This window comes from Aspergillus homomorphus (genome assembly GCF_003184865.1).
Source record: "Aspergillus homomorphus CBS 101889 unplaced genomic scaffold BO97scaffold_10, whole genome shotgun sequence".
In the NCBI taxonomy this organism is placed as follows: domain Eukaryota; kingdom Fungi; phylum Ascomycota; class Eurotiomycetes; order Eurotiales; family Aspergillaceae; genus Aspergillus; species Aspergillus homomorphus.
The window spans coordinates 364,804-392,188 of NW_020291896.1; the positions used below are offsets into that span (position 1 = coordinate 364,804).

Below are 27,385 nucleotides of genomic sequence, written 5' to 3' on the forward strand. Positions count from 1 at the left end.
CTGCAGAACCTCAACCCAGGTCAATTAAGCAGAAACGCCGTTCCTCTTCCCACCTGCTTGAGCAGTCTCCGACAGGCTTGACCAGTATGCGCCGGTGAATGACGTATACACATGGTCTCTAATTCTGATCCCAACACGTCAAAGAACCCAAGCCTTTGATGCTCACCACCAAGCGCAATGACTAGTGAAATCCACAACACCGAATCCCCAACAGCGCTCCACAACTACTCCCAGACGCTCTACATCGAAGTAAACCCCATAACCCAAACAACGCACCCCTCAAATCCACCCCAATCACCTTTCCTACAACCCACGTCACACCTATCCCAAGAAACCCCACCACAAACCCACCAAACAACACCACAAAAGCTTCACTACTGTACAGTACAGTACACCCAGAACATACATCCAACCCCACACAGTCACCAAACAGATAAACCTCAAGGATCAGTCCAAGCCCGGACCACCACCGCCCCTCAAGCTTTCATCAAGACGCAACCAACATCCACAGCTTCCCCTGCATAAAGCACGGAGCCAAGACGGCCAAAAAAGCAATTCCGTATCTAAAACGGGTGGGAAATAGCGGTCTAGACTGCGAGCCAGACGGGGTCATAGTCCATATTAGATGGATGTTCGATAGCGGGGTCCATACGGTCGGTCTCTCTTGCTTGTTGCGCTGGTGAGCCTTCGGCTCCAGCTTGGATGGACGATGGTCATTTAAATAAGGTGTGAGTTCACTGGGCAGCTGAGTATGGTTCTAAGGAGATTGCGTAGCTTGAATGGCACGGGCCCCGGCGTGGGTCGAGAGGGAACTGTGTGCTGTGATACAGTACCTGCGGTACGTACTCTGTAGGTTATTGAGATATGCACCAGATACTGCTTGGGGGGGGAACAAGGTGATTGTTGGCGCTCGCGCAATGGCCCTGATTGACATGATCTCCGCCTCAAGCGTTAGACTTCGATGGCCGAAGTAAGAACAGAGGTTCAAGCCCGATTGCTCTCGATTGACTCGTCACATACATGTTTGTGCCTCTCGCCCGCTCGCTCCCCTGGGATCAGGACGTCGCGACCGTGGTACTGTGGATATGTATGTAAGTATGCCGCTGCGGATGTACGGGGTAGATGTTGGGGTAGTAGTGTTTGTGTTTGTTCAAAGCGCTGGCGTGAGAACACCCCGCATTGAATGATTCGCTTGGAAGGATCTGCTAAGCGCCGGTAGGCACAGTACTCCTTTGGGGGTGAATGGAAGTAAGCAGCGAAAGTCTGTGGTCGGCAATTTCGGGCTGCATTCCAATGGGCTGGTGGTGCTGTCTATAGCCACGCACATCAATGCCAAGCTGGGTGATCACAGGAGGATCATCTTCGACTCAGTGCCTTCAGAAAGCTAATTTGGGCGCCCTCTGACGTCTCGGCACATGGTTGATGGGCAGGAAGTTTGTGACTGGTCATTCTAAGATAATGCATATGGGATTGTGAGTTGATATATATAAATCGTGGGCCCGGGGCAACGGCGGAGGAAAGCCGGATAAACCGGGGAAAAGTTGGTGGAGCCAATACATTGCTATCAGGTTGGAGACCTGGAGTTGATATGTTGACTCCAGTCTTGGGCAGGCATCCGCTTGAATGCCTCTAGATGTTCTTTGATGACGGAGTACTCAGGTCGCTTGGATCTGGGTCGATTTTCATGGGAAACAGGGTTGGTTGTTCCGGTTTCCAAGGGATGAGGGAGTAGGTTCCGAGATTGCCAGAAGTCAATTGGGACTTACTACCTATCCATTACATCTCTACCGATACTCATAAAATGAACAATATAGAGTCCCCAGTGACGGAAAAATTCCCCTCCCAAGACCACTGTGCGGAGTTGACTTGGCAAGTAGAGGTGTGGAGAAGATTGAAACAGAGAGGTCTGCCTAAGGCTCTATCCACACACCTACGCAGACACACACACACTGACAGACAGTCTGACAGAGTAGTATCGAAGATAGTGCCAAGAGCTCTCGAGAAGCCGTCAAACTCAACATCCATGCTTATGATGTAAGCCTACGCGTCTGGATGGAGCTGTCAACCCAATGGCCTGCCATTCCGTCGAGCCGACAATGCTTCTAGAAGGGTCAAGGTAACGGTCGCTGCTCCCGAGGCTGATGTCTTTCTCCGATGACGGTGCCCTGTGGTCCCTTGATCCTGGACTTCCTGCGCACAGCAGAAATAGATTATGGTGTCATCACTAAATTGGTTCGACCACCGAGCCCAGCGTATCTGACTGACTCAGTCTGAACGGAGAATATCCGAGCCCGTACGGTGTAGTCTACTGCTTTGCTATTGGCGTCGGGAATGACTTGCAGCCTTGCACCCTGCACCGGAGAAGCTCCAGGAGTCGGAGCGGGACGCAGACACCATGAGGGTCACACCCATCGCGCACACCACAGCGTGATTGGCCGTGGAGACTGAAAGCTGTCCGTTTGCTTTCCGAGTTGCGTATGGCGAGTGCTGAAGGTAGAGTGGTGGAGGACCCTCAGAGGAGACCCGATGGGGCCTTTGGACGATTTAGAAAGTTAGAACCTTTATCGACCGGCGCTAAGAGGTGGAACTGGTGAGATTAATCTATGGGCAGCCGCAGTCTTCGGAGATGAACAAGACAACCGACACAGTGATTAATGGGAATGGCTGGGTGGCATCATCAGAAGGGTGGCAGCAGTGAGAATGAGGTAGTGAGGTAGTACTCCGTAGTTAGTCGAGTGACTAGTAACTAGTTCAGTAAGGCGAGGAGAAGGAGCTAGCTTCAATCCAATGGATCGTTCGGATTATGTACTGGAGGTGATATGTGATGGAGTTGATTGCTGACCCCTTTTTGACCCAGACGAGACTTTCTCCAGTACTCCGTACCATGCCACCAATTGATGTCCTCTGCAAATGCTGCCCACTGCTCTAAATTTTCTGCCTTGCCTCTCGCCTCCACTCGCGATCATCTGTCCTGTTTCTCTGCTTTCCAATCAAGGACTGTGATTTCGAGATTGTCTTTGACCAATCTAATGACGACTGGGGGGTTAGAGTGATAATGAGGGTTTGAACTGCAGTTGGCAAGAAGCCTTGAATTGTATTGAATTTCTAATTTTTTTTGTTCTCCCATTGTCAAGAACGGACAATGACGACAGGGCACTCTCGATGCGATGATGCTGATAGATAGTAATTCTTACCAGTGGACCAACCAGCCGATTGAATGATAATTAAAGACCCGTCTTGGCTGGAGGATGGTTGAACCACCCGCGTCGCCGGTTAATGCCACACCCTCTCTTCTCCCCCCTTTCTTTGACTAGAAGGATTGTGATTATTGAATGGAAAGTGTGATAATTAATATTCTACGGGTTACCCCAATCAGCAGCACCAGCCTCAGCAACATCATCATCATCTCCATTTTCTTTAGTGTAGGCGATGCCCTAGCATTGAACCTGGAATAGGGTCGACCACCTGGGTCTACGGTCGCTAAAGATATTATTCGCAGTTCTCAAGATAATCTTATGTGCTGATGCTGATGCTGATGCTGATGCTGATGCTGTTAATGACGACGATGATAATCATTTATTTTTTCCCTCTTCACTCCATACAACCGCTAACTCATAACCTGCTATACTAGTTGTAGTTACTGTAGTCATTCAGTTAGTTATCTAGACTGCTTCTGTCTGGGCTTTTTTCCCTTTCCTTTCCCTGCGATCCCCACCTCTCCGTTCCTCCAAGTCAAACTAACCGCTCCTTAATCATCGCTTTCCCTCATCCCCTTTCCCCTCTCAATCTCTCTCCCTCCCTTTCCTTTGACCTCCTTGAATCCACTTGAAGTTCTCGAAGGTCTTCATATTGACTTTTATTTCCATACGCGGTTTAGAACCAGACGAATTGCAGCTTCTCTAAGAAATCAAACTGCTGGCTCATCTTCAACTCCGCCCGCTGCAAAGTTCCACGAACCCGCACTCCCCCTCCCCCCTGATCCTCCCTCCCACTCCCACCCACCGCAACCACCCTTCTTCCTCCCCCCCCCAGTCTGCTTCTTTAAGCTTGGCCTGTTCACTAGACCCGCCGTTGCTGTGGACTGCCCTTTAGGCGCCTTTGCTCTACTCTGCGCGAAACTCCCGACGACCTGGGCCCGACCTCTTGACCCTTTGGCAAAGAAAATTGTGTTGTTGCTCCTTCGACCCGCTCGTCACAGCTCCTGTTGGGATAGCTACGATCACCGCTTCTCTTTCCCCCTTCCTTCCCCCATCCCAGCATAATACAGAACAAAGCCTACCAGGATGGCTTCGAAGGTACGCTTCTTTCCCGCACCCTGAGTCTCCCGTCGCTGGTCTCCCTTTCCTTCCCGCCTCCTATTTCCCGATTCACTACTACCTTGCTGTCGAACCTGCAGCAAAGCCATCACGACCTATCACTTACACTTCCAATTGCTTCTAGTTCCTCAGAGAGTATAAGCTAGTCGTTGTCGGTGGTGGTGGTGTCGGAAAGTCTTGCTTGACCATTCAATTGATCCAGAGCCACTTCGTCGATGAATATGACCCGACGATTGAGGGTGAGCAGCAACTATTGCTTTGCCGTCGCCGACCGATCGCGCAGCTAACCCGACCCTCTCCATCCAACAGATTCATATCGCAAGCAGTGCGTCATTGACGATGAGGTCGCTTTGTTGGATGTCCTAGATACCGCCGGACAGGAGGAATACTCGGCGATGCGCGAACAATACATGCGGACCGGCGAGGGCTTTCTTCTCGTCTATTCGATAACGTCGCGTCAGTCTTTCGAAGAAATCATGACATTCCAGCAACAGATCCTACGAGTTAAGGACAAGGACTACTTCCCCATCATCGTCGTCGGAAACAAGTGCGATTTAGAGAAGGAGAGGGCTGTCTCAGAAGAAGGTGGGTTTCCAGTCCTGGGTCGTTTCTTGCGATAACAAGCTGACGAGTGTCATTTCCAGAGGGAGAGGCTCTAGCACGACAGTTCGGCTGCAAATTCATCGAAACCTCGGCCAAGTCCCGTATCAATGTCGAAAACGCCTTCTACGACCTCGTGCGCGAAATCCGTCGGTACAACAAGGAGATGTCATCGTACCCATCTGGGTCAGGCGGATTCGGCTCCCGCGCTCCCGAAGGCAAGATGGACGTCAGCGAGCCTGGCGAGAGCGAAGGTTGCTGTAAATGTATTATAATGTAATGAACAGGCGTTGGATTGAAAAGGATACACACATGTCGAGATACGGAAGGAAAAAAACCAAACACTCCCTCGGCTGGAAGTGAGATCAGCGACACACATACTCACGCACACACGCACACACACACACACACATCAATCTCGTCATGGCGGAATGTGGGCTGTCAGCAGCAGGTTTTGGATCGTGCTATTATTATACCAGATGAGGCTCGCCCGCGCCCGCCGATGATGAACTGCTCTCGCCCCCTCATGCCGCCCATCGTCTCCATGAACGTTCGATTCCCCCTCTGTTTCTCTGTTTTTTCCTCTTTTTTTTTTATTTCTTCTATTATTATTATTTGACTTATTTTTTTTCTTCTTTATTCATTTATCTCACTTGGAAGATTGGCCATCTATCTCAAACTTTTTGTTTTTCCTAACGATATCTCGATCTTGGAAAAAAAGGATGGGGGCTGGAGGGGTAAAGGGGGTTGGTGGTGCCTGTTGCTAGATCTTGTGCATTTGATATAGGTATATGCTATCGCTATCGCTGTGGCTCGCATTTTTTCCTCGTTGGGTGATCTGTCTTCTTTCGCCATATCTTCATCTCTTCTCCAGGCGGTGTTTCTGCGTGGGACTGACTCATTGTCAACCCTCATTTTTACCTAATGCTTAGTCTGCTCCTGACTTTCTTTCTGTGTTGACCATGTTTCCTGCATCTACTCACTTTTTTGGGTTATTTTTTGTTACTGTGTATACATCTTTCTTGGAGATGAGGTCGCGGTTGAGGGCTGACTGACTCCGGAGTCGGAGTCGGCAGAGAATGGATTGCTTGATTGTACTCTCTATCTAATGTTCGTCGTAGACGTGTGGGATTTTTTCTATTTGACAAGACTAGCGTCGCTGGTGTTGGGATATTGTCTGCGTTTGGAGCGGTTGTACTATCTGTTTTGTTTGGGTTTGTTGCCCAGTCTTTGGCTACATTGTATTGGATTGGGATGTAGTACAGGCAGAGTGCGCAGTCTCTACGCCATGCTAGGTAGGATCCAATCGATCGGCAGTATTTAATTGTCTTGTCTATGTGACCAGCACTTGTAGCTATGCACAAGGGTAAAGTAAAAGTTCGTGTGCCCGTGAAGAAGATCTGAAAAAGGGGTGGAGGGAAACCGAGACGCGCAGAGAAGAGAAACAGCGACAGCAATCTACTTTGCTTTCGCCTTCACGGCCTGCGGCGCCGCCGCCACCGCCGCCGCCGCCTCCTCCTCAGCATCAGACGGCGGATCGAGCTCATCCTCGCGGACGACCTTCTTCCCGTCGACGTTGGCCTCAACCTCAGGGATGAGCTCGTCCATCAGCGCCTTATCCGTACCGACGAGGGTGACGGTGTTGCGCTTGTTGCCCCAGCGCGGGTAGCTACCGACCTTGACGCCACGGTCGGCGACGCGCGCGGCCAGCTCGGTCAGGTACGGCGCGACGTCGCTCTCGGCCAGCGGCGTGCTGAACAGGTAGCGGTAGATGCCCTTGCCCTCGGGGTTTAGCAGGCGCGGCAGCAGCGACGGCTTGAGGTGCTCCAGCAACCGCTCGAACAGCCGCGGCACCCCCGGCAGGATGTGCACGTTGCCGTTCACAATCGCGATCGGCACCCACATGTCGTCCGCCACAAACACCGCCTGCTCCTCCTCCGCCACCGTCGCGTCGTGCGGCAGCTCCACCATCCGCAGCTTCGCTGTCAGGCTTGGCGACGGCGTCTCCCAGTCGAACTTCGGTTGCATTGGGTGCGGCTTCGAGAGTCGCTTCATCCGCTCGAATGCCGCTTCGTGCAGTTTGAGTGGCAGTGAGAAGGCTTTTGCGATGGACGCGTAGGTTATGTCGTCGTGACTGGTTTTCCCCGCGGGGGGTGTATTTTGTTAGTGAGAATTGGGGCGAGGGGAGAGGGAAAGCTACACGTACGTTGGTCCGATGCCGCCGCTCGTTACCACGAAATCGTATCGGTCACTCATGCGCCGCACCGCCTCGATGATCTCGCTCTCGTCGTCCGCGATCACTTCCACCCGTTTCAGTTGGATGCCCAGCGAGAAGCAGTATTTGGCGAAGAATGCGGAGTTAGTGTCGATGGTCTGGTGTCATTGCGTTGGTTCGGTTAGTTTGGTTTCATGCTCGGGGTTGCTGCGCAGCGGCGCATATGGAGAGATGCCATCTCGCTGAGGTCATGTTGGCAGCAATGAGAAAGGAAATTGAAGCACATCTGTGAATCTTACCTTTCCTCCGAGCACCTCGTCACCAATGATCAGACATGCTGCTGTGTGAATGGTCCGCTTGTTCTTGGGGAGTACGGATGATGTCATTTTGAAGGACGGTCCACGAGTCAGAGGTGAGACCGAGGTTGCAGGAGGGATTGATTGGAAGGCTGAGGAATTGAGCGCTGGTCGTGATAGTTGGCGGGTGAGTTGACTGAGACGACCGAACATGAGGAGGAGAGAGAAAGCTGGTGGTGGGTTTGGAGCGGACTAAGTATCAAGCGCGAGCGGGGAGAAAGAGAGGTTGTTGGGAGGGCAAACAGAGCGAGCGAGAGGATGAGTGAGACGGGAGTGAGAGCGGGTGGGGGCGTCCCATCCGTTCATCCCACTTGGTCGCCAGCGCGGAGCTCCGCTGCCACCACACGCCCTTTCTGATCTTCCCCTCCCATACCATTTTGTGAACAAACGCCTGCACCGCTGGTTGTTGCTGGCGTAACTCGTTTGACTTGATTCTTACCTGCTCTCATACAGCGAAGTCGTGGGCCATACATACTGACAAGATGGTGAGTACACGCTGCCCCGCATCCCGTCATCGATGATCTGTTCCGTCTCTTTGCTAACATGACCTGAACGAACACCCCAGTCTGAATCACGTCTATACTCCTTCTCGCCGGAGACGAAAGAAAAGCTTCGCAAGTTCCGCCTGGGGACCTCTCGCGCCAAAGACCCACAAGCCGTCATCTGTACGATCCCGCCCTACCCCCTCTGGTCATCCATCCGCTCCTGAATCCCCGATGAACTCAATATACCCATCCGCGGAAGCAAACAGCATCACACCGTCACAATCAATCCTAGTTGACTGACTGTCCGTCCAACAGATCTAATCGACAGCAAAAGCCAAGAGATCCGCCCAGAGGATGGCGAAGTCTACACAAAGATGGAGGATCTAGCCGACGAGCTCCCAGAGACCTCTCCACGATTCATCCTGCTCAGCTACCCTTTGACCTTGGTATGTGATGCCCCCCACCGAAATCAAGCAGTCGCTGACTCTGGCGCTTCCACTAGGCCTCCGGCCGTCTCACCGTCCCCTACGTCATGCTTTACTACCTCCCCGAGAACTGCAACCCTTCGCTGCGGATGATGTACGCGGGCGCCGTGGAGCTGATGCGCAACACCGCCGAGGTGAACCGCGTGATTGAGGTGGAGAGTGAGGAGGATATCGCTGATATCGAGGCGAAGCTGCAGAGCCAGAATTGATTGATTACTGTTCTGGAATGCGGGTGTCGCTTTGTTGGTCTTCTGGTGCTGTTGTTTTACTCCTATATAGCGCTTTTAATGGTATTTTTAGCGGTGCATGCTTGGTTTCTTCGGTCGTGTTCTGGGTTGTTGGTCGTTGGTGAGTACTTTTGGGGTATGGCTGGATATTTCGTGAGAGGTTTAGGCTTAGGATCTAGAGTGGTCAGCAGAGCTTGATCCCTCCGATGCTATTGATTACACCGTTGAGACTAGAGTGTAATCTCTGGACGGCAGTCTAGATCAAGCTGCAAATATAGACTCTGATGATGGACCCGGCACTCGATGAGCGATTCGTCAGATGAGATATCATGACCGGCAGATGGTGCTTGTATGCCATCCTACAGCATTTCTTGCTCAAATGTTCAGGAGTCCTGCAGTGGAACCCTTTTCCGGGATGCGATACATCAACTTCTCCACTTATGTAGTCGAGATGGCGTCTGCAGGTTTAAGATTTGATGGAACGTACCGCACCCTTGAGTCTGAAGATCGACGGCTGGTGTCCAAGGATGCATCTACGCATAGATATCTTGTCTCTTATCCGACTCCTGTGAAACAACTGAATTTGGAGAGTGTGTGCATCCTACAGATGATTAATCAACCCTCCGAACCGAAAAGCAAGTTCAATACTATGTAGGTGCATATACACCACTCCCCTCCGCACTCTTCCCGCAGCCCGTAGACCCCAGGTGCCAACACTCCAGAACCTAAGAATAACAGCAGATAAACCCTACCCAATTACCGCCACCACCATAGCAACCAGTCACGTCACTACAAACAAACTAACACCTCATCAACCTACCGAACACAACCCATTCGAGAGAGTCCCTGCGGAAAAGTCCCACTCCGGTGGAAGCAAATCTAAGTAGCGCCCAAGTAGGTAGTTATCTACCTTAGCTCACTAGGTAATTTATCTTAGTCTACCCCCACTGGCAGTGGAGATACATAGTATAATAGCCTGAATACCTTACCCGGGTCGAACGTACCACTAAACCAGGTTGGGTAGGAGTTCCAGCGTGCCCGCTTAGCTCCTGCGGATGGGTTAGGCTTGTTTTCATCATGCTTCCGGTGTTGATCATTCGTGAATGCCAATTGGTTTGTTGCTTGAGCATACCGGACACGGATACTGGAATTAGTATCTGGTGATGGAGTGGAGGAGGCAAAAGACACTGCAGGGATTGACATTCACCTAGGTGCTCGTGACGGGGCGTTGTTGAGGACCTTTTGTTTGGATGGTGGTGGTGATTGGCTCCTGGGTCTCGGAGATGCATGGGTGGTGGTGGTGGCCAGCATTAGGTTCAATCGCATCCCTGCTGTGTTGTGATGACGGTGGCGAGGAGTGAGGAGTTGACTCGGTTCATTGATGAGATTAGTTTCCGTACCCGGTGGTGTGGTTGTTGGGTTATTTCCTGTTGTAGGTTTGTGCAGGGTTCGAGGGTGTTTGTTGTTGATGTTGTTGGGTTTGTTGTGCGGATGGTGGTTGGGTTACTACAGGTTGTATGAATGGGTTTATTGTGACGGGGTCAGATGTGGCTTGCTTCATCTATTCTTCTCTACTCTACTTGCATATCTCTGAACAAGGCTGAAGCCGACCACGAGGCAGTAGAATGTAACAAAATTTCCACCCCTAGAAATCATAGCCATCATTCGGAGTGGCAGATTTCTCCGATTTGGAGAAAAGTGGAGAAGGGGAGGAAGGAGGGTGCAACTTAAGGTTTTGCGTCCTTGCGACATTCCTCTATCTTACTTACATACCTTAGGTACGGTTCGGTTAATACCTTACCTGTTCTCCTTCCCGGCTATTCTGCATGGAACCGTCTGCCCGTTTTTAATATAAGTTGGGACTGTAGTATGATGGTGCGTGGTGTGTCATGCAGCTCTTATGCATGTGCTATCGTTAATCGGGAATGTCGCGGGCAGAATTGGGGAGGGGCGGTATCGTATTGTGGTATTGTCATTCAGAACGGTTGGTTGGTAATACCTAGATTTGATGGTGTTGATACTGAGGTTGTTTAATTGGAGCCTTTGAGCTGATGAGCTGGGAGGTTGGTTTGTTAACCGGTGTAAGTACGCCTCAATGCTGAAGCTTATACAAGTAGAGAGTGCAGTCATGGCTATCTGACGACAAGACACGATCTACAGGCACTGTTGTTCGAGAACCGAGTAATCGACAACCGCATACTGCTGTTTCGATCAAGTTATAGAAGTCATTTCGAGACCAATTGAGTGAAGCTTAGCTAGTTGGTGAGGTCGTCTACGCCATCAAGTGGAGTCAACTTGAAGCTTGGAATCAGTGTCGAGGAACGAATTGCTGTTCACATTGACGTCTGATTGTACTTCTGATGTCAATCAAGCTTGACGAAATACTCTGGAAAGCACCAGAGCATGTCTCAATTGCCTTCCTGCATAGCCTGTAAATGACCAGGTGTAAGATACGTATCACATACAAATACATACAGACATCCACATCATACCACCAAGCCCTATGCTGATATCATCATCCTCTTCGCTCAACAGGTCAGCATCCAGGCTCCTGGGTACATACAACAGACAAACTATGCTGTACTCAGTCACATCCCAGTTGTCGGATCTCGAGAAGAGGCAACAAACCTTGCTCTAAATGACGAAGGACTGGGCAGTTGTCACCTTTTGAGACCGTCGGAACTGCTAGCAGCATTCCCCGTCTAGCTTAAGAGGATTAGGGAAAGAGAGCCGGTGGTTGCTCCGGGGGTTTCGGGCATGGTTCCAGAGTGGGTGTCACGGCATTACTCCGTCCCCGGCTAGATGATTAGACATCCAAGCGCCCCGTCGCCTCGGTTCGCCCGCCGCTAGACTAGACTAGCTAGTTAGTTGCTGGATTCCCTGGCTGGCAGGACGTGTGGTCTCCATCTGTACCTTGCTTACATACCAGTCAGTCGTCAGTCAGTCAGTCAGTCGGTTCACTGCAGTCTTCCCCTTCGGCACGGATCCTGGGTGTTTCTTCCTGGGGTCACCGACAACCACCTCCCGACTCTCCGAAATACCTTGTCGGTGGAATGAACGAGTATATGAAAGTATACTATGCGAGTCAGTCGCGGGTCTGTCTGCTGTTCAACCTCTGATACCGTGCCTGGTGGTGTCTGGAAACAGCTGTTCGGAAGTCTGGTATGTACGGAGTACTGTATGTAGAGATGTACAAAGATGACGACTCTAAACAAATTTCATAAGCATCATATGCTGGTCTTTGAAAGACTTCAGCACTAAAGAGCTTTCGACATGATATTCCCATGAGCATCCAAAAATAACAAGACGGAGAAATCAACGATACCACCACCGGATAAGCCATGTGCCACAGACACCCTGTCATGTCTGTTCCTTTTTAGTCTTCTGCCACATTTACACTTTTTTTTACTTTTACACTCACATTACTTGACTTCACTTTACATACTCTTTCTTACCCACCCCCTCTCGCTGCGTCCGTCCGCTTTTCCCCAGGAAGGTTTATTCGACTTCTATTTATCGTTTGGCTCGCGCTGGCCGTCGTCGTCTGCCTGTTTGGTTATCTCCTACTCTTTTCCTCTTTTGTTCACGGCCACCAACTCAATCCAGTCCAACCCACCTTTCCCTTCTTCTTCTCCTCTTCCTCCTCTTCTCCCTCCCTTCACATCTGCTTTTATCTCTCTCTCTCTCTCTCTCTCTCTCTCTCTCTCTCTCTCTTTCTCTCTCTCTCCTCCGCCTCCACCACCACGTCTTCAGTCCTCCTTTCTGGGCCCTTTCTTTGGCCTTGCATACGCCTCGACCACGCCCGATCCACAGGATCTGACCGCCAGTCAGCCAATCAGTCGTGGTTCTCGGCTGCGACCCTACCACGACCAGCTCACCGTCTTGCCGGGAGTCCCAAGTCTACGGTTTCGGGTCACGCCCGTGCGACCTGCCAATACTTAATCGTGGTTCCCGCTTTGTCTGCTCTATTTGGCACTGCACCCACCCACTCGGTTCGATCAACAACATTATCCCTCCTCTACGCCCACCTCCACCCCTGCTCTTAGTCACCCAACGACCGCTTTATATCACTCGTATCGGTTTTCTCGAACCCGCCTGTTTCCACTTCGCCTCTCTTCCGTCCAAAACTAGGAATAACATGAATAAACCGGTCTGCATTGAGGCGTGGCGCAGGGTTTGAATCTTATACTACAAGGACAACTACAGCATTTGATCGGTTTTACTCACTTGTATCATCATAACGGTCAACAACTCGGTCCTACCTTGAGTGTGCGCCTTGCGAAATGTCGACACAACAAGGCTCCGGCCCCTCCGGCGAAGACAAGCACGAAGGTTTCTCGAAATATGTCAAACGCATGCGGATGGCAATGAGGAGGAGTTCTGCCGTGAAATCATCTCCAGCACCAGCTACACAGGAGGCCACTGGAGCACCCGCACCCAGTCAAAACACCACGTACGTTCTACATTCTATGAGATTTGCAACATTGCCGTAAACTGACTTCAGGCCAGCCTCCCAGCTACTTCGCGGACACCTACTGCCAGTGCGACCGTGATGTCCAACTGGGGAGCTATCCAGGAACAGAAAGCGCGCGCGCTAGCTGCAAAGTACGGATTGGCACTCGAACCTGGAGAATGGAAATCGTCCAGCGATATCACCGTGCAGCGCGTGGTCAGACCAATCCGCATGCGAGTCCGCCGCACCTGTCACCGTTGCCAAACCACGTTCGGACCCGACAAAGTTTGCGCCAGTTGTCAGCATGTTCGCTGCACGAGCTGTCCGCGTCACCCTGCTACGAAGCCCAGTGACACCCAGGCACAGACGGAAGTTGCGCTCCAAACCCTCCTATCGCGAAAATTGCGCGAGGCTGCCCCGCCGCCGCCGCGACCCAAAGAACCTCGCTTGACCTTACCCTCACGTACCGGTGGTCAGAATGTGGTCCACAGGCCACCCCGCCAAAGGATCCGACGAACCTGCCATCGCTGCAGCACCGTTTTCGCCGCAAATGCCGTCGAATGCAGTACCTGCCAGCACATCCGCTGCACCCAATGCCCTCGTGAGCCGTATGTTGAGTTGCTTCTGTCTATCGGAGCTGCGCTAACTGCATATATAGCGAGAAACTCGACAAATACCCGAATGGCTATCCTGGAGATGCCGATCCACCCCCTGAGATGCCGGCACGAACATGGAAGAAGCCCAGACAACGGGTGCGATATTTCTGTCATCGCTGCTCCAATGTCTATCAGTCCAGAGAAACCGTTTGCTCTCATTGTGGGCAGGAGAAATGTGACGAGACCATAAGAGAACCGTATGTTATGACAGTTTTCTTGTCTTTGTGGACACATTAATTGATTCCTGCAGGAAACGCAAAGAAAAGCCGAAGCCCGACCCCGAAATAGCGAAACGAGTCGAAGAACGATTGGCGCGGGTGAAGATTATGAGCACGGTATGAGTGAGCCGTCGAACCGGGTCATGGTCAGTTCATCTCACCATGACCCGCAGTAGCTGGGATGATCCATCATTTACCCACAGACTTGAAGCCTGCAGTTAAATCGACGTCGAGTTTGGAAATAATGAAGATGGAGTCCAGACGAAGAGAATGACATGATTTGAGCGAATTGTAGGGCTGGCCTTACAAGGCCGGATGGTTAGATGCGATTGCGCACGCTTCCAGGGTTGCAGATGGCTGTAAGACAGAGTTCGCCGGTGCTTGACATACTGCGTCTTGATCAACTACCTGCTGTGCGGGTTTCATGGTGGCTCTACTCATTGCATCGTGGTGTTTTGTTATTTTTGCAAATGATCCGATGTTACACCGGCCTGCTACGAATCAGGTCCTTGCATTTCTCACCTACTACAGACAAGGCTTTGGTGTCTAGACCAGCTCATTTCCCGTAGATACAAATGGCGAGTCAGTGGTGATCCGCAACGACCGAGCTGCAGATTAGCACATTAGCCCAAGCAAGACTAGACACACCGAACGGAGGGTCTAACCACAACCACGGGGCTGCAATCAAACCTAAATAGAGTGTGACAGGACCCGCCTGTTAAAGAGGAGAATCCTCTAGCCAATAAACGAGCCCAGGGCACTGGGGCTGGAATAACAGCTCTGAGTCCTGGAGGCTGGAATATATTGAGGTTGAGCAAGAGGGAGCTGAGTCATGAATTACTAGTTATGATCCACCGGGCCCCGCTGGCTGGCTGGCCGGCCGCTGGGTTCCAGGACCCGGACTCCCGCACTCCCGGCGCTCTGGTGCTGTTGTTCCGTTGCCTCGATCCGGGTCAGGGGGATGCATCGCATGATCCACCTGTTTTTGTTTTTGTCCTTTTATTCTACTCGTTTTTCAAAGATGATGCTGTTGCAGTTCAGCTCCAGCTCTGAGGACAATGATAATGCACGCAGTATAGTATACATGTATAAAGAATGCCCCAGGAAATCTTATCCCAACCCCCGGAACCACCTGCAGTAGCGAGTAATTAACTATTACCCCAAAGACGCAGCATACACCACCAGCATAACTCTAGGTAGATATCTACCTCAAATCTCAAAGCACACACACACAATCCTGCCGCATAGTTATTTAGTCACCAAGAAGCAAACCAACCCCTCCCTCCTTCCACAAAAGCCATATACTAAGTAAAGAAACTAAGTTAATCCCGACAAATCTCCGCCCGATCCCTGCACTCGGCCGGACAAGCCAGGATTCTAGGGGAGGGTGCGTGAAGAAAATCTTAGGTTACACTCACTTCCATTTAATCCAGCCAAGCACACCCCGTTAGGTTACCTCGTGCACGGATAAATTCATTTCTAATTTAAAAATTGAAATTCTTTGGGGCAGGGATGGATGGACGAAAACGGTCCGGATTCCGGCGCTGAGGGGGGGTTTCTATTCACGCTGGGTTATAGTATTTATTTGATTCGGGGTGGTCTCTGGGTATCTTGTCTTCAGGTGAGGTTCGGGTCCATGGTGGTGTACCTGGTTCCATCTGGATATTAGGATTAACTCGACCTGAGGGTGGACTTTGGTGTTTAATTGGTAGGTGGACCGGTTGTACGGACTTCTTTGCTGGATTTCTTCAGTATGGATGCCACTGCTTCTTGTTTCCTTTTTCTTGTTCTCTTGAGGGAGTGAAGCGGGGGAGGGTTCATTCGTTGAAGCGCTAGTTCTGTATACTTCAATATAGGACAGCGTAGAGATATTGATGTCCCGATACTGCAGATGTCAATAATGATAGTATAACCCCGTCCACTGGCCTACTCATAGATAACCAGTTCTTGAAACTGAAGATGATGAGCATGATCATGCTCGTGTGGAGCAGACGGGACGCGCTGGCTCCCCGCGTCTGACGTGCCAAGAATCCCGTACTGTATCTGTAACCTGCGTTAGTCTATGCGCTGGTACTGAGGATAAAGAGAGGAGTATGACTGTTCTGTGGCGTTGGCGTTGTCTTAAGTGTCTAGGATTGGTGGGTAAGAATGGGATATGAGCAGGGGTATGTATTGGGTGGATGTTTGCTTCGGGAAATCGGTGTATACTTTGGTTTAGTCTCTGGTGTTGTTCTGGGTTGGTATGAGTATTTGCGTAGTGATGAGTTAGTGAGCTAATGGTGGCAGGATGTGGAGCCAATATTTGAGGGTTTATAGACAAGAGTCATAGTCCTGTCATGTCTTTTCTGTGAGTTACAACTATAGATGAATGAGTGATCGCCAGCTGTATGCGCAATCCCGACAATTGCAGTCTCTGGTAACTGCATTGCACATCAGAGCTGAGCATGATTCAGGTTCTTGGAGCGTCCCCAGTGACATACTTCCGTTGTATAAGCCTTCTCGTTCACCCCGCAGACAACACTCCCCGTTGCCTGATCGCAGCCCAAGTCCAGAGCAGAGACAGCCTGCCGGGTGGACTCTCCGGTGGTTCGTATCCAGTCAAAGCTTAACGGTGCCAAGTGGCAACGGTGGCGTCTACGAACCTGGTCCCGGGGTGCTGTAGGCTCCATTCTGTCGAATCCGCAGGGCTCGGAGCGAAGTTGTCGTGTCTGCATCGGGAAGATCGGAGTCGGAGACGGGACGGGGACGGAGCAAATGCTCGATTAAATCGTACTGAGATACAGTGTGTCACCGGAGGGAGTGATGACATGTGGTGTGTCGCAATGGGCGGTTGGTCGGGTTGCTGCGTTGTGTAACCTCTGCTTGCTGAGGCGGTACACTCGATGATCTTATTATTACAGACGTCCTTCTGCTGACTATAGTTGGGATGATGGTACTGTAGTGTGCGGTGGTCGGCGACCATAAACAATCTCTAGGCTGCTCTGCGAGGTGAAGCAACCCCTGCTGAGATCGGACTCAAGTTGTCTGGCGATAGTCTAGCATGTGCAGCTTCACTTCAGATCGCTCGCGTGGAGGTCATCCAGACCATGCATCCTCTCGACCGGTCCGGTCCGGGGAGGATCCGTGGGACTCGTGCTCAGCACCAGGCGAGGCACTACCAAGGGTCTTGCGATGGTTTCCTAAATTCTTACACTGGCTGTTTGAGTGCATTCGGATGTTAGCTGTCAGTATTGTTTGCGACATGATCGCAGAGATCAATCAGATTGGCTTTTCGCGGAATACTTTCCGCTGACGTACTGAAAGAGAACCGTTGAATTTATGGTATTAAGTCGGTAATGACTTCAGCCTAGCTTGTCATTATAGAAGGCAATTGACGTTATGATTCAGTCTGCATGAAGTCAAATCAGGGTCGACAGTGACGTCTTGACTTCCTGGTTAGGATGGAAGCATCGCGTCTCCAGGACAAAAACTTGGTATACGAAGGCTTTCTCCAAGCTCGGTGATACCAGAGTCAAACCTGATCAACACAAACCAAACCCCAAACCCTGTCGATAAGTAATAAAACAAGATTCAAGACGAGGAAAGATCCCCCCTCCCCTCCTCCTCCCGCGCCGGTCACGGTTCCTTCCTCCTTCACCGCTTCCCCAGGGGATGATCCCAACTCAGCCTGGAGGTAAATCTCAACTCCCTGCATGACTGTATTCCCGGAGCACTGCCTTCGTGAAAAAAGAAATATGACTGCCCCGTTCATCCCCCGACCCAGCAGACTGGAACCGAATGAGATTGATCCCTGCTCCTACCGCTATTCATGCAGCGGTTGCCTTGCTTGCCCAAGAACCGGCGGTCTTCCCAGTTACAGTACCTCAAATACGAGGCGGGCGTCTGTGTGTCCCAGCCCAGACATGCCGACAGAAACACATCCCCGGCTTCTACTGTTTCCAGGAGAACAAACCTGCAGATCGCCGGGGCTGGTATACGGTACCGACCAGGGTGCGTCTGGAAGCCATGGGTGAACATGCAACGTGTCGCATGGTTTGACCGGGACCGATGCGCCACATGTGAACTCTGACGCCCTGCTCGCTTACCAACCGAGCAGCAGATGAGTCGCTGAGCCATGTGATGAATGGACCAGCTGGTCTGGTTGCATCGTCGTGCCTTTTTTTTTTTCTTTACAGGGTCATCGGATTCGGTGATTAACCGGTTCGTACGAGGTAGGTGGCAGGTTTGTACATGTACGTACGATGACGGTCAGTTCTCTGACAGGCAGTTTTATTCGACCTTGTCCCGGGATTATTCGATAATACATTAAAGCGCTTCGTACAGATAGGCTCGATCCCTTGCAACGTATCCATCCCCGCTTCCTTGTTCGTGTTTGAACCTCAGGGACGCAATATAGTCATTTCCTCAGTCGGTAGCGCTTCGAAGTCAACACATTAGCTTCATCGCCGCGCCTCTTTCGACCTCCAATGCACCCAGGGCAGTGAATATAGAAATAAGAATGAGGGTGGTATCCAAAGACTTCGAAGGAGTGATTCCTTCCAATGAATTCGGTTTTCCCCCAATCCAGACAATCCTCGCAAAATGCAAGCGGGCACCTCATGCAACAGAACAAGAGTCCGCCTGCATCGGCTGTCCGTTTTTGGCACTCGAAGCAGACGTGATGGGGGCAGCTGAAACGATGTATACTTGTGTGCGACTTCGTTGAATCCTGCAGACATTCCCAGTGATATGCCCGCGGGCAGGTCTGGCATGCCAGCGGTTCGAATTTCTTGCAGACTCCGCAAGTCTACATCCGTTAGATATTGTCTTGGAAGGAGATTATTGTGCCACTCACAGTCTCATTTGACATTGACTTCACCGTTCCGCTCTCTCGCGACTTCGTCTTTTTTGGGGATGACGCTTCTCGAGGGACATGCATGCGCAAATTCTCCTTCGTGACGTCGTATCCTTCGATAGTGATCAGTCTCCCTTTGCCAATCCGACGTTCGGCGCGCGCGAAACAAGGAGGGTCCTCGGGGAATGCTTGAAATCTGGACACCTTCTCGACTTTCTTTCCATTGAAAATGTTCGTGCGCATCCGCTCCGACACTTTCCACCAGGAAGAGCTATTTGAGAGGTCTTGCCCCGTTGTTGAACTAATGGCACATCTGCTCAGAAGCGATCGGAAACTCCACGAGTCCATGGCAGCTAAGTTGTTCTCTGGAAGTCCTTCGGATGCAATCAAACGCATAGGCGGAGTTGCGTGTATTTCAGGCAGGCCATCCTCGTCGTCCTGACCGGTTCCGGCCTCGAATATGCGTTCTTCCTCGATGATCTTCGATGATAGATATGCCTTCTTGAGCAGACGGCGACTCATTTGCTCCTCCAAGGTTCCCTTTGAGATAAGCCGAAAGATTTGGACCGGCTGGGTCTGGCCGATGCGGTGCACCCGAGACTCCGCCTGCCTCATCACCTGCGGATTCCAATCTTCGTCCAAGAAGATGACTACTGAAGATCCAATTAGATTCAAGCCCTCACCACCGGCTCTGATCGACACAAGGAAGACCATGAATTGGGGCAGGGTATTGAAGAGATGAACGCTAAGCCTACGCCAGGCTCGCGAAGTATTTCCATCAAGCCGGACATATTCGAAGGGGTCACCGTTCTGCAGACTTCCTAATAGTTCTTCGCAAAGGTTAAGAGCCATGACGAAGCACGAAAAGATGACCACTTTCTTCTTCTCGGTGAAGACAAAATGCTTGATCAACTTGCTCAGCGCAAGAAGCTTGCCCGAGCACGAGAGAAGGGAGCCACCCGAGTCGTCAGAATCTTCGCGGCTGTCGTTCAATAACCAAGGATGAATGGAGCACTACACTTCCTTATCAGTATTCAGACTGACTGATAGGGGTCTCAGCACTTACCTTCCGCAGTTCCATCAAGATGTTGTCTGATATCTTCCATTTCCGTTTTGTGGCGGGCTTATTGGGGTCAAAGATTGGCTCTTCCACAGGCCAGCCTTGCTCGTCGGGACTGAAGGTCAGCTTTGATGCTTCACCTAGTGATTCATCCAATCCCGTTAGCACTTTCATGTACAACGAGTGTTGCAGCTTGGAAAGTGGCACGGCAAGTGTGACGACTTGCTTCGGCGGTAGATTAATACCCACTTGGGGGGAGTCTTTCAGTCTTCGCAGCATGATGAGGTTGAGAAATCGCTTGATATGGCCGGAAAAAGCAGCATCGAATCTGCCTTCATTCAACGAAAATGCGTCCTTGAAGAGTTTAGCCGATGACGGGGTGAAAACCTCAGGGAAAAGCCAGTGCAGCAAGGACCACACTTCACCCAAGTTGTTTTGAATCGGAGTGCTGAAAGAGATAGATTTTAGGCAAGGCACTGGAAGCGCAGACATGGTTGGTTCCACTTACCCTGTGAGTATCAGTTTGTACTCCGCTCGAATCTTGCCGATTGCCTGTGCCCTCTTCGAGGTGCTGTCCTTGATTCGATGGCCCTCGTCAAGCACAACATACTTCCAGATTGCTACTTTTCTGAACCAAAGGACCTCCGACATGAAAGTCTCATAGCAAGTGATCACCACTGTGTTTCTAACATCCTCCTTGAAGCAGCCCTCTTTGCCCTGCTTCTTGACGAATAGCTTCTTCACATCGGCCCTTTGCTCACGAGTGCCATGGAATTTGACAGCGGCAAGGCCTGGAGTCCACTTTGAGATTTCCGAGATCCAAATTTCCAAGACGCTCAATGGGCATACGACCAAAAATGGTGCCGGATTGGAACAAGAAGCTCCCTCGACTTCCTTGACGTGTTCAAACAGTGTCAGCGTCTGCAGAGTCTTTCCAAGGCCCATTTCGTCCGCCAAAATTCCGCCAACTCCGTTTCGTCTGAGATACGTGAGAAATGACAACCCGTCAAGCTGATATGGTTTCAGGGTTGCCCGCAACCTGAATATGTCAGTGTAAGTGCAAGCAGCCAGCAAGCAGCCAGTGAGCATGAGCCTAGACTTACCCTCTCGGCTGATTCGTGAGTTGTTGCGGTGGCTCTATGCTCTGTTGCACATAATCTTCCGAATCACTTAATACGGCTGGGGTATCATCCAGAAGAGGAAGGATCAAGTCTCTCTTCGCTCTGAGAAAGCTGTCCCGGCGCCTCTTGATGTCCTTGATGACATCTTCAGGTGTGCTGTCGGAGTCGAAGGTGCCTTTCTTGCTCCGGGGTGGAACCTCGAGTCGGACATTCCGAATTCGTGTCAGCGTGCATGGAGATATTGGGGAAAGATCTCGCTCTAAAGTATTGGTTAGTTCCTGCCACTTCCTGAGCTTGGTATGGTGAGCTAGCTGTCTTACCGAAGTATGGAGCCGAGACTCTGTTTGGGCTTATGTCACTGGGCGGCGAGGTAGGTGGTGTGGAAATGCATGATCTCGGACTGCTGAGAGGCGTGTGATAGCAGTCCCAGTCGAAGAGGGCATCAATGTCCATACGAGTGTCCCTGTGAGCCATGTTGATGGTGTTGAGGCTTGGTACGGCTGAAGGTATTCAATTGATGATGAAGTGGTAGGAATGGCTCTTGATCGCGAGTCTGAGAGAATTTATATAGTGGAAGGATATATAACACTTGGGTCGGTAATTCACTTGGAGGCTGGAGGTGAAACAGTTTCGAGTGCCGGTGTTGCTCCTGGGTGGGTGTTGCTGGTATGCCAAGGGCGATCTGAGAAGTTACATTCACTGAGCAGAGGTAAGAGAGAACACTTGGTGAGAGAGTATCGGGGTGCATGATGAGAGGGGGTGTTTCTGGGATGGGATCGGAGCATGGTTTTATATAGGATTGTGCTCGATCACGGCGTAGCTACTTGATGGTGAGCTGTAGAAGAAATGTAGAAGGAGATCATCCGACTTATGGGATCATAGTCAATTATATTGAGTCGAATTTCCGTATCTGAGGTACAGGTCAGTGGAAATGAAACAGGATCTGAAGAAGATATACAACATCGTGGTGTTTGCTGGGTGAGATACGTTCTGCTGTTGACGTTAGTTGATAGGGGTTGTATCAAGTGACGTGTATACAATTGCAGATAGCTAACTACAGGCACGCCAAATGAGAACAGCTTACAAGCTTCAGTCATGTTATTAGCAGCTATAACAATTATTTATGAATATGATTTCTCGTGTCTTCAGGGCAAGCAAAAGCAGGATCGACACGGCGCAGGCAGCAAGGCCGCGAACGATCTTATCTTTGGGCGATAAGCAACCCCGAAAAAGTGATAAGCGAATTTGTCCGCGACTCGTCACCATACCACCACCACAGTTACAACCTCGACTCAACCAACCTCAAGCCCGAAGCCGAAGCACAGCTCTTCAACCCACGAACAAGCCCAACCACACCAACAAAACCCGCATCTTACCCACCCCCAACACCACCACGAAAAGACCGTAAAATGACCACGCCCCCCTCCAACGGAGTCCCCGGGACGCCCACCCCGAAAAAACAACACATCGCCCAAACCCTCCTCTCGCGCGCGCATTCCCCCGACACAGCAACCACCCTCTTCACCGAACGCATCAAACAAAAACCGTTATACGTCCGCCCGACCTCCCCGGACCCCGCCGACAACCGCCAACGCCGCCGCCTCCACCGCCTCCGCAAGAAAGAGTACTTCCTCCGCCGCCAGAAACCGCAACCGCTGAGCGCGCGCGCCAAACGCGCCTGCCCTGCGCTTTACGCTCTTCCGAAGGAGGACTGCAAGTATGAGGTCTTTGAGGAGTTGAATCGGCTGTGGGTGGAGTATATGCTTGGGGTTTTGGATTTACGGGCGGGGAGTAAGACGGGGTTCGTGGTGACGCCGAGTTCGCATGGGAGTCGGCTTGTTAGTGCTGATTTTCATGGGGCTGAGGTTCAAGTTGTGAGAAGTCGGTGTGCGTCCCGCGTTGGGGTGCGTGGGATTGTGGTTCGGGATTCGATGTTCCTGTTCACTATTATTCAGGAGAGTGGGGGGGTTGTGCGTGAGTATCTCTTTCTCCTTTGGTTTGTGGAGGTTGGCGGGCTGATGGTTTGTGGTTAGGTATTCCGAAGGAGCATACTGTTTTTCGGTTCTCGTTGCCTTTACCCTCTAGTTCTGGTTCTGCGGGGCCGCAGGGGAAGGGTCAGGGGGATGGGGATGGGGATGGGGAAGAGGGGAAGAAGCTTGTGTTTGAGCTGCATGGGAGCCAGTTCATGAATCGGCCTGTTGATCGCGCGAATAAGAAGTTCAAGTGGAGGAATGTGGATTATGTTTAGTTGTGTCTTTGGTTATAGTGGTGTGCCAGGAAGTTGAAAGAAAGGGGGGTCCGGGGGTTCCCCCCCGGGAATGGTTATATACCTGGCCTAAGAATTGAGGTGGCCAGGAAGCTGAAAGAAAGGGGGGTCCGGGGGTTCTCCCCCGGAACGTTATATCTCTCTGGTGTATGGCTAGCTGCGCGGGTGTGCAGGCTGTATTCACTGCGTGTGTGAGATTGTGTTACACTCCGTTGGAGATGCTGATTTTGTGTACAAGGGACTCGAGAAGGCTGCCTTGTTGCTGCAGTCTGGCGAGGGTTGATATGGACTGAGAGGGACTTTACTTGGGTTTACATGACAGTATGTGTGAAGGACAGTTTGTGATTTACTCCTTGCTGATCTTACTTATCAGTTGATCAACGTGAGAACTCGTTATTTCATTCGATTTATTCGTCATCGATGTAGCATATTTGACGAGCAGTTCATGGGTCAGATTGAACTCGTCGATTTAGTCTGATGATCTGGTTTATGGATGCGGTCCAGCCAGATGCAATTCAGCCAGACGCTCAGCCAGATGCAGTCCCGTCGATAGTCCGACCAGACGCTCCAGATCACGAACTTCGTGTCCGTCCGTGCCGGCCAGGTACTTATAGTACCCAGGAAGCCGCGCGCTGACGGCGAGATCCCATCTGGGACCCAAAGCAGGTCCTCATCCTGACCGAAGGGCAGCCGCAGCGCGGCGCAGCAGTCTCTCGCCCCACTGAAGCGTGATAAAGAGGGAGGTGGGTTAGTTGCGCGCAACATTCAACCAAGACAAGACGATATGTCCTGCGCGCAACAACCAGGACAAGACGATATATCCCAACAAAGCCCCGATCCCAAGCGCAGGCCCATCACATCCCAGCCCACTCGACACTGAACGTCCGCACGCTCTCCGGCTCCCCCATGATCCCCGCATCATCTGCCCTCGTGTGCTCCGCGCCGCCAATCAGAAACCCCTTCTTCACGCCCGTGCCCAGCCGCCCGCCGGCCACGAGCGCCATCAGATCGAGCTCCTCGTCCCAGTCGGCCGCGACGACCAGGAAGTGCGAGTGGAACCGCAGCGGGTCGCCTGGGTACGCCAGGTACTGGCAGCCGAAGCGCAGGCCCGGCGAGAGGTAGTAGCCGTCGGCGTGGAGGTGGGCGAAGAGCGGATAGGAGGGTGGCACGGCGGGCGGGGGGAGGGTGGTGGACGTCGCCGGGGAATACGGGAGGGGTGGGTGGGAGGTGGCGGGGGTGATGCCCATTGTTGTGCCGTAGGGGGCGTGGATTTCGGAGTTGGTGGTGGTAGTTGAGGCGCGGCGCGAGGGATTCTCTGTCGCGGCGGGCTCGTCACTGCCAGCTGTAGCACCAGCAGCATCGGGAGCGGCATCAGCACCAGCCTTCTTAGCAGCAGCAGCAGCCTTCTTCGCCTGGACCTTCCGCAGCGCCTCCTCGCGCTGCAGCTCCTTGCGACTAGTCTGCAGGCGCATGGCATGCGCGCCCTGGGCTTCAAGCTCACGCAGATACTTCCGGCGGTCGTCGGCCGCCAGGGCGCGCATGCCGGCCCTCTGGGCGTTTACCTCGTCTACAATGCAAGCTACACCTTTCTCCACCAGCAGCCGGGCCTCCTCGGGCATCAGTTTCAACGGCAACCCCAGGAACACATTCTGCTGGGGGATCTGCGGCAGCGTGCCGCTGAGCACGCCGCAGATGTGATGCTCGCGTCTCAGATACGTCACGGCATCGATTGAGAAGAGAAAGTAGCTACCCGCGATATACGAGATCGGGATGGGGAGGAGGATCGGGTCAGATTCCATCTCTATTTTTTTTTTCTTTTTGTTATAGTGTGTGGGAGGCTATTTGAATGTATTGCTCTGCTGTAACTGGGGCACTGTTAGCTTGGACCTCATCAAGTGATGCAGACAATAAAACAGTGGAGGTAAATGCAGGTCATTTTCAATACGTTTCTCAATCACATATGCTCGTTTAATGAGATTATTAGTGAGCTTCAGGGGATTGACAGATTATAGTAGTTATATAATCATGCAAGAAGATAGATAGTCATGTGCAAGACAAAAAGGTGAGGCTTACCATCTACTCAAAACGCACAAGCATACTATGCGTCAATAGTCCAGAGACTGTGAATAAATGTGGTGCAGATTGTGTTGGTCGTGGTCGGAAGAGCAGGAATTGGAAAAATTAATTGTCGTGGGATGGAAGCTCTTAAAGAGCTGCCCCGAGAATGACCTTTCCCTTCCCGGTTAGCGTCTGCTTGGAAGATTAGTAATGTGCACGGACCACCGTCCACGTCGCTGAAGCTGGCTGCTCCAACAGAACCCAGTGTCGAATAACACGTGTGGAGCATTCTACCCTCGAAATGAGCTTCTTCTGGCTTCTATTCTTCGTGTTCTTTGCGCCGCTGTTGTTGGTTCTAGGTATGTTTCCACCAAAGGCACCCGTCCAAAACACCTCTTAATGCCTCGAAGCATGGCTTGGTCTTTCCACCTGTCTTAGGAACCGGCGCGTGAGATCGTATTTCTCCGCGTCGCCCGCCGGACCGGGCATCGACTCGTACGGTAGACACTATCTCCGAACGATGGTCAACACCGGACCCGCCATGTCCGAGCAGATCGAGCTGGACGACATGCTGCGAGACTCGGACCACGAGGAATAATCGGGGGCGCGCTTCTGCCGGAAAACCCACTCCCCGGCTCAGAACTCCAGATCCGCTTTCTTGGGCATCCCGCCGGAAACCGCGCCGTCCTGGCCCTCCTTGTCGCCTTCGGCGGGCGGAAGGCTGAACGGCTTGATCTCGAACCGCCGCCGGCTCAGCGTGAAGGCCCAATCTTGGCCTACGTTCTGATCACTTCCGCCACCACGCTCGTGCAGCACGGGTAGTCGATGGGTCTTCAGCATGCCTTGCGGCGGCTCCTCGTGGGATGTGGCCGCGCCTGATGTGGCGAGCGCGTCGGCTGAGTGAGGGAAGGGACAGAGCTCGATCACGCCGTCGCTTATGAGTTCCATCCATCGCACGAGACCCGAAGCTCGCGGGTAAAGAGACAGTGGAATTGTGATCATGGCCGTGGCTCGCACACCTGACGTATTGAGCAGGGCTCGCAGGGAATGCAGGAACGGCAAAACGCTGTCCGGCTGACTCGACTCGGGCGGGTATAGCGTGGGGTTCAGTAGGGAGGGAATCACGATGCGGTGGACGGTGGTTGGAGGGCTCGACGCGATCGCGGCTTGAAGGCGTTTGTGGATCGTTGTAAACAAGGGCTCGTTCGACGGGTGCAGCGGGATGTAGTTGAGGTTGGTGATCGAAGGGTGTGTGAGTCGCTTGGTCAAATCGAACGCATGGCAGAACGCAGGTCGCTTGTCCGGACTACTGTCCGCCGTCGCTGGACTCTGGTCTCCGGGGGTAGCTGTAGGCACTGTATTTTGTCAACGCAGTTCAATGAGAACGCCGCGATTAGTATTTACCTCTTGACCCTGCTATCCCTGCTCCGAATTCCCCTAGACGCTCGTACCTCCAGGCGATCTTCATCCGCTCGCCCTTCCGCTTGTCCTGCTTCTCATCCACGGCATCAGCTGGCCCGATCAAGCCCGGAAGACTTCTCCCCCACTGCTCCGGCATTCCCACGACATGGACCCTGTGGTCCTGCACCACGCCCTCGGCGGCATAGTACCGTAGCAATGCCCCCGCAAAATCCGTAGTCCCATTCTCTTCCACCAGCAAAGCCTTCCCAATCGGCAAACCTCCATGTCCAGCAAGGATATTATCAAGCGACGGCGTGCCCGTCGAAGTCGTCGGTCGCCCATCATCGGGAGAGGGGCGCACGCCCGGTGTCGATTCTGGAACGGCAGGCTGCTGCAGCGGGACCGCAGAATTGACGAGCGCGGCGGGCCGGTCGCCTCCAGTAGACAAACCGATATTCCTCTTGCGAAAAGACATTGCCGTACACAAAGAATTGCTGAGAACCAATGAAGCTGAGGGGGAGGGATGGGGGAAGCGGAATTTCTACATCAAAGATTTGGGCTGCGGGGCAAGCAGCTTTCGGGAGGGAAGTAAAAGCGGCGGCGACGGCGGCGCTAAAAGTTCTACCAAAAAAGC

The 27,385-nt window shown here is 52.1% G+C and overlaps 9 protein-coding genes across 9 annotated transcripts; 5 read left to right on the forward strand and 4 right to left on the reverse strand.

Annotated features, from left to right (window-relative positions):
* The first annotated feature begins 4,056 nt into the window (after positions 1 to 4,056).
* Positions 4,057 to 5,610, forward strand: BO97DRAFT_18930 (Ras family protein). Its single transcript, XM_025690450.1, has 4 exons — positions 4,057 to 4,295; positions 4,441 to 4,555; positions 4,626 to 4,901; positions 4,961 to 5,610. The coding sequence occupies exons 1-4, from the start codon at positions 4,284 to 4,286 to the stop codon at positions 5,194 to 5,196; spliced, it is 639 nt and encodes a 212-aa protein (XP_025553216.1). The 5' UTR covers positions 4,057 to 4,283; the 3' UTR covers positions 5,197 to 5,610.
* Positions 5,611 to 6,227: 617 nt separating this feature from the next.
* Positions 6,228 to 7,712, reverse strand: BO97DRAFT_365794 (flavin adenine dinucleotide pyrophosphatase). The gene is made up of 3 exons (XM_025692589.1): positions 7,431 to 7,712; positions 7,123 to 7,289; positions 6,228 to 7,050 (listed from the first exon to the last, which is right to left on the reverse strand). The coding sequence occupies exons 1-3, from the start codon at positions 7,638 to 7,640 to the stop codon at positions 6,375 to 6,377; spliced, it is 1,053 nt and encodes a 350-aa protein (XP_025553217.1). The 5' UTR covers positions 7,641 to 7,712; the 3' UTR covers positions 6,228 to 6,374.
* Positions 7,713 to 7,811: 99 nt separating this feature from the next.
* On the forward strand, positions 7,812 to 8,764 carry BO97DRAFT_404471 (GMF family protein). Its single transcript, XM_025694969.1, has 4 exons — positions 7,812 to 7,972; positions 8,053 to 8,152; positions 8,288 to 8,418; positions 8,475 to 8,764. The coding sequence occupies exons 1-4, from the start codon at positions 7,970 to 7,972 to the stop codon at positions 8,664 to 8,666; spliced, it is 426 nt and encodes a 141-aa protein (XP_025553218.1). The 5' UTR covers positions 7,812 to 7,969; the 3' UTR covers positions 8,667 to 8,764.
* Positions 8,765 to 12,508: 3,744 nt separating this feature from the next.
* On the forward strand, positions 12,509 to 14,182 carry BO97DRAFT_19041 (uncharacterized protein). Its single transcript, XM_025690457.1, has 3 exons — positions 12,509 to 13,137; positions 13,194 to 13,745; positions 13,796 to 14,182. Exons 1-3 carry the CDS (start codon positions 12,968 to 12,970, stop codon positions 14,028 to 14,030), a joined length of 957 nt encoding a protein of 318 aa, XP_025553219.1. The 5' UTR covers positions 12,509 to 12,967; the 3' UTR covers positions 14,031 to 14,182.
* Positions 14,183 to 18,407: 4,225 nt separating this feature from the next.
* Positions 18,408 to 21,190, reverse strand: BO97DRAFT_341337 (putative nucleosome remodeling complex ATPase subunit (Snf2h); the record flags this gene model as incomplete). The annotated part of the gene is made up of 5 exons (XM_025691638.1): positions 18,408 to 18,797; positions 18,846 to 19,859; positions 19,912 to 20,353; positions 20,414 to 20,944; positions 21,009 to 21,190. Coding segments are annotated over 5 exons (2,559 nt in total), but the record flags the coding sequence as incomplete, so codon positions are not given.
* A 1,121-nt stretch (positions 21,191 to 22,311) lies between these two features.
* On the forward strand, positions 22,312 to 23,452 carry BO97DRAFT_469350 (RNase P/RNase MRP complex subunit). The gene is made up of 2 exons (XM_025699829.1): positions 22,312 to 23,000; positions 23,060 to 23,452. The coding sequence occupies exons 1-2, from the start codon at positions 22,436 to 22,438 to the stop codon at positions 23,272 to 23,274; spliced, it is 780 nt and encodes a 259-aa protein (XP_025553221.1). The 5' UTR covers positions 22,312 to 22,435; the 3' UTR covers positions 23,275 to 23,452.
* A 232-nt stretch (positions 23,453 to 23,684) lies between these two features.
* Positions 23,685 to 25,091, reverse strand: BO97DRAFT_441973 (tRNA splicing endonuclease subunit SEN34; the record flags this gene model as incomplete). Its single annotated transcript, XM_025698216.1, has 1 exon — positions 23,685 to 25,091. One exon carries the CDS (start codon positions 25,089 to 25,091, stop codon positions 24,147 to 24,149), a length of 945 nt encoding a protein of 314 aa, XP_025553222.1. The 3' UTR covers positions 23,685 to 24,146.
* Positions 25,092 to 25,636: 545 nt separating this feature from the next.
* Positions 25,637 to 25,948, forward strand: BO97DRAFT_441974 (uncharacterized protein; the record flags this gene model as incomplete). Its single annotated transcript, XM_025698217.1, has 2 exons — positions 25,637 to 25,709; positions 25,761 to 25,948. The coding sequence occupies exons 1-2, from the start codon at positions 25,652 to 25,654 to the stop codon at positions 25,946 to 25,948; spliced, it is 246 nt and encodes an 81-aa protein (XP_025553223.1). The 5' UTR covers positions 25,637 to 25,651.
* On the reverse strand, positions 25,637 to 27,226 carry BO97DRAFT_476836 (elongator complex protein 4; the record flags this gene model as incomplete). Its single annotated transcript, XM_025700506.1, has 2 exons — positions 25,637 to 26,705; positions 26,755 to 27,226. The coding sequence occupies 2 exons, from the start codon at positions 27,224 to 27,226 to the stop codon at positions 25,987 to 25,989; spliced, it is 1,191 nt and encodes a 396-aa protein (XP_025553224.1). The 3' UTR covers positions 25,637 to 25,986.
* Positions 27,227 to 27,385: the final 159 nt, after the last annotated feature.